The sequence below is a fragment of the Panthera onca genome, chromosome B4 (genome assembly GCF_046562875.1).
Source record: "Panthera onca isolate mPanOnc1 chromosome B4, mPanOnc1 haplotype 2, whole genome shotgun sequence".
In the NCBI taxonomy this organism is placed as follows: Eukaryota; Metazoa; Chordata; class Mammalia; order Carnivora; family Felidae; genus Panthera; species Panthera onca.
The window spans coordinates 36,047,609-36,060,696 of NC_138345.1; the positions used below are offsets into that span (position 1 = coordinate 36,047,609).

The 13,088-nt window shown below is 38.9% G+C and overlaps 1 protein-coding gene across 13 annotated transcripts in view; it reads right to left on the reverse strand.

Moving 5' to 3' along the window:
- ERC1 (ELKS/RAB6-interacting/CAST family member 1) overlaps window positions 1–13,088 on the reverse strand; it is a 523,992-nt gene that overhangs the window by 42,811 nt on the left and 468,093 nt on the right. For 9 of the 13 annotated variants that reach the window (XM_078450206.2, XM_078450210.2, XM_078450204.2 and 6 more), the window contains one exon: window positions 2,031–2,219. In XM_078450206.2, the coding sequence (XP_078306332.1) occupies window positions 2,031–2,219 (189 nt within the window). Of the gene's footprint in view, window positions 1–2,030; window positions 2,220–13,088 lie in introns of those variants that run through there. The other 4 variants (XM_078450214.2, XM_078450213.2, XM_078450212.2 and 1 more) reach the window with 1 other exon arrangement.

Sequence of the window (13,088 nt, forward strand, 5' to 3'; positions counted from 1 at the left end):
GCATTGTTCTTCTGTAAAATTTTGGTAAAAGTTTTTTAAATAAATAAATTTTAATGTTTATTTGAGAGAGAGAGAGCGCGAGTGAGCACGAGTGGGAAAAGGGCGCAGAGAGAGAGAGAGAGAGAGAGAGAGAGAGAGAGAATTTGAAGCAGGATCCAGGCTCGGAGCTGTCAGCACAGAGCCTGACGTGAGGCTTGAACTTCCGAACCATGAGATCATGACCTGAGCAGAAGTCAGATGTTCAACTGACTGAGCCACCTATGTGCCCCTGAAGTAAAAGTTTTGAAAACTAACCAGCCATGTGTTCTGCTTCCAGTGGCCTTTCAGTTGCATCTTCACTACATGGTTATTAATATCCAAAGGAGCTACTCGGAATCCAATTTCATTCTGTCCTTTGGATTTTTCTCTTTCAAGAAGAGAGAAATTGAAATTTCTATGGCAACATGCTACATTTGAGAGGCAGGCCTTACCTTTTTACTAATTAAATAAGTGAGGTAGATAACTAATTAGGCTGTTAAATATGCGTTCTATGAGGCAATATCCATATCAGGGGTAAGTAAGTACGGCTCTACAACTCCAGTCTGCATTTCTTGATCTGTGGTTTAATACTGCTGTCTTTAACATTATACCATGGAAGTATCTGTATTTAACACAATTTTCCTTCACACATTGTAAGTGAACAAATAGTGCTTAACAAATAGCAAGGATTTAGCTGGACAACAGCATACCGCTTCAAAATTCTGCAGAATTTTAGTAAATTTACACCACCAGTGCAGTTAAGTCTCTTGGTTAGTATGATTATAGCCTAGTTAGGGATATCATCAACCCCATCTATAAACTAGGAACAAAAGGAGCTTAGACTCAATGTTTTAAAAACTGTTCTCTTTCTCTGTATTTATTCAACTTTTCTTTCCTTCACTTTCTATGTCTGCTCTCTATAGCTCTCCTCATTCATTTTTATGTTTCTTTTATTCACAGTTTTTCTGTCCAGAATAGCCTTTCTCTATTAAACAAAAGAACAAAAAATAAAATAAAATCACAATACGAATAAAAGAGAATCACTGGGTATTTTACAGGCAACAGTAGGCAGAAAATGTAGCGTGGGAAGCAACATTAATTCATTGAATGGTTTTTTTACTTAAAAACTTAAGTGTGTTGTAACCCACTGTTCCCTAGAGACAACTGAGTAAGATATATGCTACTGACTTGTCAAGAATCCTTTATCCAAGTATCCTTAACTCAGATTTTCCTTCAGTACCCATAATTATCAGTGGTCATCGCTTCTATGAAACAACACATGGCATATGAGCAGACTGTCCTTAACCCTCTCCTTTCTAAGTAGCCCTTTTTTTCCCCCCAATATATGAAATTTATTGTCAAATTGGTTTCCATACAACACCCGGTGCTCATCCCAAAAGATGCCCTCTTCAATACTCATCACCCACCCTCCCCTCCCTCCCACCTTCCATCAACCCTCAGTTTGTTCTCAGTTTTTAAGAGTCTCTTATGCTTTGGCTCTCTCCCACTCTAACCTCTTTTTTTTTTTTTTTTCTTCCCCTCCACCATGGGTTTCTGTTAAGTTTCTCAGGATCCACATAAGAGTGAAAACATATGGTATCTGTCTTTCTCTGTATGGCTTATTTCAATTAGCATCACACTCTCCAGTTCCATCCACGTTGCTAGAAAGGGCCATATTTCGTTCTTTCTCATTGCCCTGTAGTACTCCATTGTGTATATAAACCACAATTTCTTTATCCATTCATCAGTTGATGGACATTTAGGCTCTTTCCATAATTTGGCTATTGTTGAGAGTGCTATGCAGCCCTTTTTGATACTTGAGCAAGTCACACTGAGGGAAGAATAAAGTGGTACTTTTGCAAATAGTAATTCCTATTATCTGTTGAAGAACTACCCTTTGCTAAGAATCCTGAATCTGGACACTGAGTTTCCAAAGGTAGCTCCTACTGCATCAATCTAAATAGCAGCTGAATTTTAACAGGGTCTTGTCAAAGTTCAAGTGAGAGACTTACCTGCTCCTGGGTCATCTTCTGCAGCTCATTCTCCCAAGCTGCCTGGTCATCGTCCAAGTTATAGGAAGCTGGTGGAGTGAGTCCACGAAGAATCAGGGGGTCTCGGTCATGGCAGAGGGCTGTCAGGTGTCCAATATACAACTTTAATTTGCTTCTATTCTGGTCAAGTTCTAAGAGGGGCTGGATGATCTGAAGTGAAAAAATTGAGGAAAGTCAAGGTCAATCTGAAACAAGAAGTTCAAATATCTTTGTCTTCCAAGTCAAAGAAAACTGGCCAAAGAGTCAAACTGCTCTAACCACCACTGAAATCTTCAGGATTATAAAGATACAGTTCCACACACTTGCACATTTACACTGTCACATCTAAACCCCCTTTTGGGAGACAGGTAGGGAATGCTGGCTTAGTCTATCAAGATGATGGGGCGCCTGGGTGGCGCAGTCGGTTAAGCGTCCGATTTCAGCCAGGTCACGATCTCGCGGACCGTGAGTTCGAGCCCCGCATCAGGCTCTGGGCTGATGGCTCGGAGCCTGGAGCCTGTTTCCGATTCTGTGTCTCCCTCTCTCTCTGCCCCTCCCCCGTTCATGCTCTGTCTCTCTCTGTCCCAAAAATAAAAAAAAAAAAAAAAAAAAAAAAAAAGAAGAAGATGAAACTGAGAGTTCCATACTTAGGCAGGGGATTAAACACAGGACTAACTTGTTTTTACCACGATGACATTCATGATACAGAAAGACTCCAGTTACCTCATGATTTCTCTTCCCGTTTATTTATAAGAGGTTACAAAAAAAAAAAAATGCTAGCGAAATTTGCTCACTGAAAGCCTGGACAGCATATACTTCATGTGTTCCTTCACCTCCTGGAATGGAAGAAAAATTCTGTCTCTGGAGAAGGTGCAAGTTTTTCTTGGCCATGAGATGTGATGAGTGAACTCATTACTAAATCTGCCTCATCCTGGCTTAAGCGCCCCTCATTCATTTCACAGAGGTATCCAATATTCTTTTTAAACAGTGATTGATAAATTCTTCTATAACACCAAACACCTGACTCACAGCCAAGGACTCTCGGAAATTCTCTCAGTTGTAACACTGGTTTGATGTTTATCTTGAAAAACAGTCCTGCACTTTTTTTTTTTTTTTTTGGTATTCCCTTTACTCTGGATGAATAACTATCCCTTGATTCCACTTGGAAGCACATGACAGATGACTTCTACCCCAGAATTTCATTTGACAGCTCTCATGACAATACTCTGGTCAGGTACTTGGTAGTTGGTCAAAGCCTGGCGCGTTTAGGAAGAGTTGGGCCAGATCTCACATCTCAGAACAAGGAAATGTTAGAGCAGCACCTGCTTGACACATAGCAGCTGTGAGAGTTGCGAAGCTCCACCAAAATGCTGGCAATTCTCAAAATGTTCCCAGGGCTTAAAAGGCAGAGGTCTGCACCTGTTACATGTCACTAGGCTGGCATTTTTCATGTACAGGACACCTCTAACCCATCTAATGAATAAAGGAGCTCAGTAATCTTCTTTACAGAAACAAGGACTGGCATTACTTTCAAAAGTGACACTGATTTCTCCCTGGCCTCCCGAGAGGCCTGCTCCTGCTGCTTTCCTTTATTTCTCTTTAAGAGTTTTTTTTAAATGAATAAAGTTTTACATATTTTATGAAATTAATACATATTTTACTCTGAAAAATATGGGAAAAAAGTATAAAAGAAGTGACAAAATAGGCTATAGGCATTACCATTTGCAATGTTGGCTGATTTTCTTCTAAGTCTTCTAATAAACTTATATAAACCAACTTTAACAGTATCACACTTCATATTTTGCTTGATACACTGTTTATCCATTTAATGTTACAAACATTATGAGTACTATTCAAACATTACCTATTCCTGGAAAAACATGGTTTTTAATGGTGGCTTTATAAATACATCACATTTCCTGTGTTTTCTAATATTAATTCCATGAAATAATTGAGAGGGAAGAGCCAGGGGCACCTGGGTGGCTTAATCGGTTAAGCATCCACCTTCAGCTCAGGTCATGATCTCGTGGCTCGTGAGTTTGAGCCCTGCATTGGGCTCTGCATCTGGACAATGTGGATTCTTTCTCTCTCCCTCTCTCTCTGCCACTCCCTAACTTGTGCGCTCTCTCTCTCAAAATAAATAAAAACTTAAAAAAAGAGAGGGAAGAGCCAGGGCATAGTGACTAAAACAATCTTTAGCTTACTAAAGAGATCAGAGTTCAGAGGTTAGGCCTATCTAGTATTACATATTATAGAAGTTGAAGCCTGGCTAGACAAACCAGAGAAAGTAAATCAACTTAGCATTATTTTGTTTTTTAAACTCATACACACAATTCTATAAGGATAAAGGTTAAACACTTAGGTGCTGGTATGGAAAGCTCTTGGGTTCTATAAGAAACCCCTAATCAGCAGGCTCATGGTACCAGTTTGTGCTGGCATTTCCTACCTATGATAGACATATTGACCCTGCCAGTCACAGAAAGAAGGGACTCTTTGAATAAAGCAGAGGATTTAGAGAGTGGGGAAGTTGGATAATTTTTCACTAACATCACCAATCTCTCAAAAAGAATTATATTTTATTTCTGGCCACAAATGTATACTCACTGCAGAAAATTTTATAAAGAATTCCAAAGCATAATCTTTAAAAGCAATATAAAGGCAGTATTCCCTTAAATGCATGCACACTTTGCACTTCAATAACTAAACTGCCTAGTCATGGTAATAGAACCATAAGACACCACAACCCTGAGGCCTCCACACAATGTAGCCCTATTTCTTTTCTTTCTTTCTTTCTTTCTTTTTTTTTTTTTTGGTTGTTGTTGTTTTTAGCTTGGCCTTGTCTTCCATTGATAAAAAAAATTTGGCAGGGGAGGGGGAATTCACTTTTGGGACTACCACTTATTCTGTATGTGTGTGTATGTATGTATGTATGTATGTATGTATGTATGTATGTATGTGTGTGTGTGTGTGTTGGGGGGGGACTATAGATGTTATCACATCTGGGCTGCAAGGCTGAAAAAGCCGATATTTTAGGTAATTACTGTTTGAATAAGCAAACTGGCATGAAAGAATATGACCACAGAGGAAGGAGACAATGTGATAAATGGTAGTAATGGAAAAGTCAAATTTCTGATAGTAAATGACATTTAGAAAAATACTACCTCATTACTACATGACTTGAAATGAAAAAACTTATTTTTCAGGTCCTTGTTCTTAAAGGTAAATTTAAATTAATTTAAATGCATTTCATGTTGAAGTGCTAACTGACTAAAAAACATGATAGTCTTTTGCACTCTATAATTCCTCAAAGTCCAAACTGAAAAGTTAAAAAATGATGGAATTTGAAATTCTTTCCAGAATAAAAATTCATCTATGCAACAGCCCAGATGTCTGTCCTTTCTTCCCATGGCTAAAGAAATTGCTTTAACAAAACAAAACAAAAACCCCATAGGGCTTACTATGTGAAGGCATAGGAAACAGCCCAAGTAGCACAGCTCTCAAATCTACCCTCTTAAAAAAATCACTTTGGCCTCTCTGGGACACATTTAACCACGTCAATCATGTGGGAAATGCCCTTATCTCTTCCTTTTCCCCCTATCTGACTTGGGCAGGCCACTTAGAAAAGAAATTGCATTTCCCACAAGGTAGAACTGCCACTGCCTAATCTCAAGAGGGAAAAGGGACGCTTGTCAAGTGGAATGAGGATGCCTTACAGGATCTGTAAGTTATGTCTTCTGTCCACATGCAACCTCAGTACATTGGCAAGAAGTCCTACCAAAAACTATCAGAAATGTGGTCAGGCTTAGTTCCATAGCTATGCAGAAAAATAGTTATACATCTTTTTTTGTCAAAATGAAGTTAAAAAATGAACTTATCGAGATAATTTCTGCTTGTATCAAATGTAATGTCAAAAGGCAATGTTCCCCTAGTCTTAATATTTACCAAATTATTAAGGAAAAGAATTTAAATTACAAAAAGGGATAAGATTTTTTTGGTTGACTTACTGATAGCTTTGTTTCTTCTCAAAGGATTTATTTGCTTATGTACTAGATTCTCAAACTGACTTCAGAGGCCAGCATTTGATGACATATGGTGACAGAGGACAGTGATCTTCTGAGGTATTTATTTTAACCTCCTTTCCACTTAAGTGAGATTAGATGGGTAAAGGTCTTTTGGAAGACAGATGAATTGCTCCTGTATTGTTCAGTGTAGACTGTGAGTGAAAATTCCACAGTTTTCCATTTCTGCAACCCATGTATCTATGATATCTGAACACACTTTCTTAGACCATTTGACTCTTCAATACCAGGATGGAATGTGCACAGTGAAAGACTTTTAACTAGTCCATTATTTAGCCTCCTTTTCTCTTCTCCCTCTACTGTTTCTTTGTCAGACACTTACTCTAAGTATAGATTAGTTCGTTGTAACACATTCTAGGCACTGGTTTTATTTTTTTAATTTTGTTTTTTATTTATTTCCTTATTTATTTTGAGAGAGGATGTGAGAGCATGAGCGGGGGAGGGACAAAGACAGAGAAAAGAGAGAATCTTAAGCAGGCTCCGCACTGCCGGCATGGAGTCCGACACCAGGGCTTGAACCCACAAACTGTGAGATCGTGACCTGAGCCAAAATCAAGAGTCAGAACCAACCGAGCCATTCAGGCATCCACCCTAGGCACTCATTTAAAAAGGAATGGTGTAGCTTCATCATAAAGGCTGAATGAATAGGTACTCAATATTATTTGGAACTTAAGATTTTGGGGTAACTAGTATTTTGCTGTTTGGAAGATGCCATTTGTTATTATTTATTATTTATTTATGTTAAAGTAGTCTTCAGGCCCAGTGTGGAGCCCAACATGGGGCTTGAACTCATGACCCTGTGATCAAGACCTGAGCTGAGATCAACAGTCAGATGCTTAACCAACTGAGCTACCTAGGCACCCCAAGAAGATGCCACTTTAAAAAATATTTTATTTTTGAGAGAGAGAGAGAGTGCAAGCATGAGGAGGGGAGGGAGAAGGAGAGAGAGAATCTCAGCCTCCATGCCCAGCACAGGCCCAGTGTGGGGCTTTGAGATCATGACCTGAGCCCAAATCATGAGTTGGACACTTAATGGACTAAGCACCACCCAGACACCCCAAGAAGATGCCATTTTTAAAAATGTTTATTTTTGAGAGAGAGCAAGTGAGTAGGAGGAGGGGAAGAGACAGAGGGACAGAAGATCTGAAGCAGGCTCTGCACTGATAGCAGACAGCCCAATGTGGGGCTTGAACTCAAGAACCATGAGACCATGACCTAACCTGAAGTCAGACACTTAGTTAAGTGACTTAAAGTTAAGGGTGACTGAGCCACCCAGATGCCCTGAAGATGCCATTTTTAAAAAAGCTAACATTTATCCATCATTTACTGTGTTCCTGGAAAATTATTTTTACATTTGCTGTGATTCTTCTGTGGCTAGCTGACTACCCTTAATTGGCTATAAAATCTTGTTCCTCTTTATATCTGCTGCTGAAGTCTTCAGAGACAGGTTCACCTGCCCATATATTAATGGCAAAAATGCTAGTGGTAGTTTTGATTTCTCACTGGGTTACCATTACACTTCTGTCCCCCAGTGTAGGTGTATCAAGAAAGTCCCAGAACAAATAACATTAACTGCCTAGAGACATTAGTCTCTTAACTGTATTTTTGTCTAGAGGCTCCAGCAGAGGGCTAACTCTGAAAAGTAAAAAAAAAAAAAAAAAAAGAACCAAATAAATAAATAAACAAATAAAGAAAATTAATCGATCTAGTCTCAAACTCTTTTCTCCTTCAATAACTAAGTTTATCTTCTTGGCCAATTATATACTTCAGGATAAGAAAGATGAAGGCTAGTGTTAAGTTTCTTTACAAAAGTCTGGAATTTTGTGTTATGTTCTCACTTAAATGCAGTTATTTGTGAAAGAATAGAGTTCTTTCAAAAAATATAGTATATCAAATGACATATATTGAAACTAAAAAGTTATATAATTCACTTAACAAACATTTAGTGAATGCCTTTGTGCCATGCCATATCCAGTTTTAGCTGGTGGGAATATTAAGAATAAGGTGTGGGGGTGCCTGGGTGGCTCAGTCGGTTAAGCGGCCGACTTTGGCTCAGGTCATGATCTCACGGTCCGTGAGTTCGAACCCTGTGTCAGGCTCTGTGCTGACAGCTCAGAGCCTGGAGCCTGTTTCAGATTCTGTGTCTCCCTCTCTCTGACCCTCCCCCGTTTATGCTTTGTCTCTCTCTGTCTCAAAAATAAATAAACGTTAAAAAAAAAATTAAAAAAAAAAAAAAAGAATAAGGTGTGGTTCTACTCTACATTAAAAAAGTCATGAAATAATGGAGCTAATGTGTTGAGTGTATACAAGAATTAAAATGCATAAATTCATGGTTTATCTTCAAGTTTACTTTTGAAATCAACTTCATGCAAATTGCTAAATAAACCTCTGTGCCGTGCTGTGAAGCTTAGTTTAACTTTGTCTTCGTATATAAGGTTATAAAATCCAAGTTTTTTCTTCTTTAAAATTTTTTTTAATGTTTATTTTTGAGAGAGAGAGAGAGAGAGAGAGAGAGAGAGGCAGAGAGAAAGTGGGGGAGGGGCAGAGAACGAGGGAGACACAGAATCCGAAGCAGGCTCCAGGCTCTAGCTGTCAGCACAGAGCTCGATGCTGGCTTGAACTCACAAACCTCGAGATCATGACTTGAGCTGAAGTCAGATGCTTAACCGACTGAGCCACCCAGGCACTCCTCAAGTTTTTTATTCTTAATGGTCTCTGAGATCCAACTTCTTAATTAGCTTTCTCATTTGAAGCCCAAACAGAAGGACAATTAATGGATTCCCTAAATGTTTTTGGTGGTATAGTCTTACCCATTTTTAACCCTACCAAATAGAAAAAAATATGCTTTTGAGAATGGCCCTCACTAGACACTTTTCCTGCAAGAGAGAGAATAGCTTTAGACTTACTTTGTACTTAGTGGGCTAGTAACTGAAAAACAATTCTAGTATAGCATAGCTGCCTTTCTTTTAGGGGTAAGTTAATAAACTTCCAAAATTCCAGGAAAAATTAACAGATAACCTAAAGTTAAAGGCAAGTTAAAGTTAAGGGCTCCAAATCCTAACCCTTACTTCATTAACTATCTTTCATGTTTAACTATTTGACTCCCCAAATTTTATAGAATGTGACTTTCCTGTATTTGTCTCCTAAACCAAAAATAAAAATCATGACAAAAGCAAAACAATCATTTATATCATAAATATTTTCTAAGTACCTAAAATAGGTGTGTTATAGTAAGCAGAATCTGTTCTTTCAGCCTCCCTTACAGATGACCTACTATTACTACTATAGTAAATGAAATATTTGGACTGGGGAATCACTTAGGCTCACTTAACCCTCTCATTATGTTATCTATATACTGGTGGCAAAGATTCTCACCAAACTTTAGTTAGGTTCTCCCTGAACTCTCTTCTTAACTGGCCCTAATTTTGGGCTCATCTCTACATTGTCTAGCTCTATCAAGAATTCTGCTAAATTGGTTTATCAAGAATCTCTCATCCTTGATATTTGATTACTCTCAATATATGATAAGGTTCCTCATCCTCCCTCATTCTCCAGGTGATCGCTGGCCTGCCTTCAGCAAGGATCTTATTAGGTCAGTTTAGCCAGAATGTGCCCTTATCCCTGGTGTTTTGTCTTGGTAAGTGTCCATATACTGATCCCAACCCTGCTTCTTGGCCATGAATTTCCAGTTTTCCTTACCATATTCAGTTCAAAGATTGTTAAGCACAATCTTTCTCCCCACTGAACAACTCCATTGCACTGCTTCCTATCCCTATCACAGTTGTCTTGAATAAAGTCTGTCTTACTGTTTAAAAAAGGGAATGGATAATTTTTTTCTTTAACACTGAGTAAAGGAAAGGAATAGTAAATAAATACTCAGTTACACTAGGAATTCAGGTTCAGGGACTATTGGGTCACTGAGATGAATAAATGTTAATCAGAAATCTTACTACAAACAGAAATATCTAGTTCTTAAAGTAAAAACTCTCTCCAAAGGTTTTAGATTTTAAAAAGGCTTTATGGTTTGTTAAAGTTTAAATGTGTCCATCAAAATTGCCAAAGGCTATAGGTTTTGAAGTACAAACAAAAGTGGTAATCATTTTATAAAAAACTGGGGGCTCAGTTGGTTAAGTGTCTGACTTCAGCTCAAGTCATGGTTTCACAATTTGTGGGTTCAAGCCCTATGTCAGACTGTGCTGACAGCTCAGATCCTGGAGCCTGCTTCAGATTCTGTGTCTCTCTGTCTCTCTGCCTGTTCCCCGCTCAAGTTCTCTCTCTCTCTCTCTCTCTCTCAAAAATAAACATTAAAAAATTTTTAAATAACATCTGGTCATTTCCTCTTAGTTTCATGGCTCAGAAATCCGTTGTCAACTTTTCTTTAAGTATATACTACCACTTCAGCAAAACAAAACATTTTCTACTTCTTGATCTGGATACAGAGAGAGAGAAAAAAAATCTGTACTCAAAGTTGTAAGGAGACAGGAAACAGGGTACAGAATAAAATGAATCTTGAAATCTGAACTACAGAGCTACTAACTATATTTTGCCTAGTTACTCTTCATTTAGTTATAACCTATCCTATTTTATGCAGTATAATAAATGCTACTCAAATACAGCAGAGTGTTGCAGGCCTGCACACTGGTAAGGGAAGGGAATCTCCCACTGGGCCCTTTTATTCATATGCTCGCGGAGAATGTTAAAGGCTGCAGGTATTTCAAGTACCTGCTTTAACACTTGGAAATTTGTAAGATACATGAAAATAAGATCATTTACCAATAAGGGGGCAGACAAGTATGTACAAATGAAGAAGTGCAGATAAATGGACATTAGGTGGAGAGAATGCTACTATGAGGCACAGAAGCTACTACAAGCTAACCAATCAGGGGGACACATAGTAGGCACCCTGAAGATATGGTCAGATGAGAGAAAGAGAACTAGATTCAAGAAAACCACCCACTCTGCTAGATTAAGAAATGCTAAGAATAGGTGCATGCTCCAAAATTCTTCCTCGCTCTTAAGAGTTAATAAAGATGGGAAAGCATCTTCAATTCAGTTCTTGGCTGAAGGCTTGCCTCTCCACAATAAATCATTTATTGTATTTTAGTGAACAATGTAGGGGTTAAGTATTTGTGTGTACACCTAAAAGTGTACACAATAAAACAGGTAAGTGACCACCCCATTCTATACCTAAGTTCCATGGCTATTCACTCATGAATGAGAAATTACGGGGAAAAAATTCTAGGCATGGGGGAGAAAAATGAGGCAGAAGAGGGAGAAAAGAGGTTCACACTTTTGGAACAGGCGAGCCAAATGAATACTGATGCTGCATTGAAAAGGAAAAACTAGTTAGGCAGTTGGCCGCAAGCAAAAATGGTGGCCTCAACTCCTTGCATGCCTGTGCACCTACCTGAGTGTTGAAATTAATAACTCACACTCCATTCTGATCCTTTGAGGTGTGGAGCCTAAAGTACTCCTGCTCTAATTGTTTGTTGCAGTCATGCACAACAACACTTCTTGGCATTATTACATGTCTGCTAGACAGATGGATCTGAAAAACAGCAACATGCTTGTTGCCTGCTGGGCAAACCACAATAACAACCTTATCACAACATTTCATTTTCTTCTCTTTCCAATGCAATGTACCAATTGCACTGGAAGAGGAAGAGAAGGCCAAGTGGAGGTACCCAGGGTAAACAAAAGGAACCTCCTGGCTTTGACAGTCTTTCAATAAATAGGGAATGATCTAACAAAGAATGTACATTATAGGGAACACATCCACTAGCTCCTTCTCATAGTCTAGTCTACAGGAATACGGAGAAGAAAAGGGCAAAGTATGATTATCTAGTAACTATGAGATTTGATAACATATCTGTATAAGGGCTCCCAGAGGCCAGTCTCTGGAGGAGACTGTTTTGTGATTAGCTTATTTTAAGGTCAGGTTAAAGCTGTGTGTGTGTGTGTGTGTGTGTGTGTGTGTGTGTGTGTGTGTACACACCTAAAAGAGTTGGAGGAGTAGACAGAGATAGTTTGCCATTAGTCACATTATTATTTCAACTCTAGTGTCAAATCAAACACAGTAGGACCATGCAGATATTTAGAAGTCTACTATAGAATGCTCACTGATAGGCTGTGGCCACTGAGGGGCTCATTCTATCTGAAGACAGACATGGTAGACATGGCTCCTCATCAAACAGTGCTTAACAAGAATGTACCCCCTACGAGGGTACAGGTGGGAGAGGAGAGTTTATCTATCATTTGGAACGCAGGGGAAAATATCTATAGCTGTGGAGAGATATCAGAAATGGGTATTTCTGCTATTTAGAGAAGAACTGATTTTCATATAGGAATTTGATCTCTTAATGCTAAAGTTAGAAATAACCAGGAAACAAACTTGACAGGTTAGACACGTGATTTGGTGTGTATAAGAAGGCACACGGATATCCTTGCAGTGGGAAGAGGACGGCAAGGGCAAGATGGAAGGAAAGATCTGAGCAAAATGGCCCTTAGCCATTATATTCAGGTTTAGCACAGCTTAGAAATCTGCAAACTGAGAGGATGGAAGTGTTTCTGAATATCATAAAAGAGCACTTCAAGAACTGAAACCAGTACCAGGACAGGAGACACAAGGGTGTCTGTCTCTTTAACTTCTCCTTCTCATTAGTATACATTAAATAAAGCTAGGCCCCCAGTGAGCTAAGGCTAATTCCAGGAAAGGTCCCCTATTTTAGCCCCAGTAGCACCATCATTCTCTTCCTTTCCTCTTCTACCTCTCTCTCCTCCTGACCTACCCACACGAAGAAATCTGTATTTCCACTCCACACATACATACCAAAAAATGTCAGATATCTGAGAATTGGAAAGGGATCTTGGCTGCTCTGACAGAGCCGTCCTTCCTGGATTTATGTCTGCCGTAGTCAATCAGGAAATCATATTTAAAAAGCAAATTCTTTCTGAAAATCTT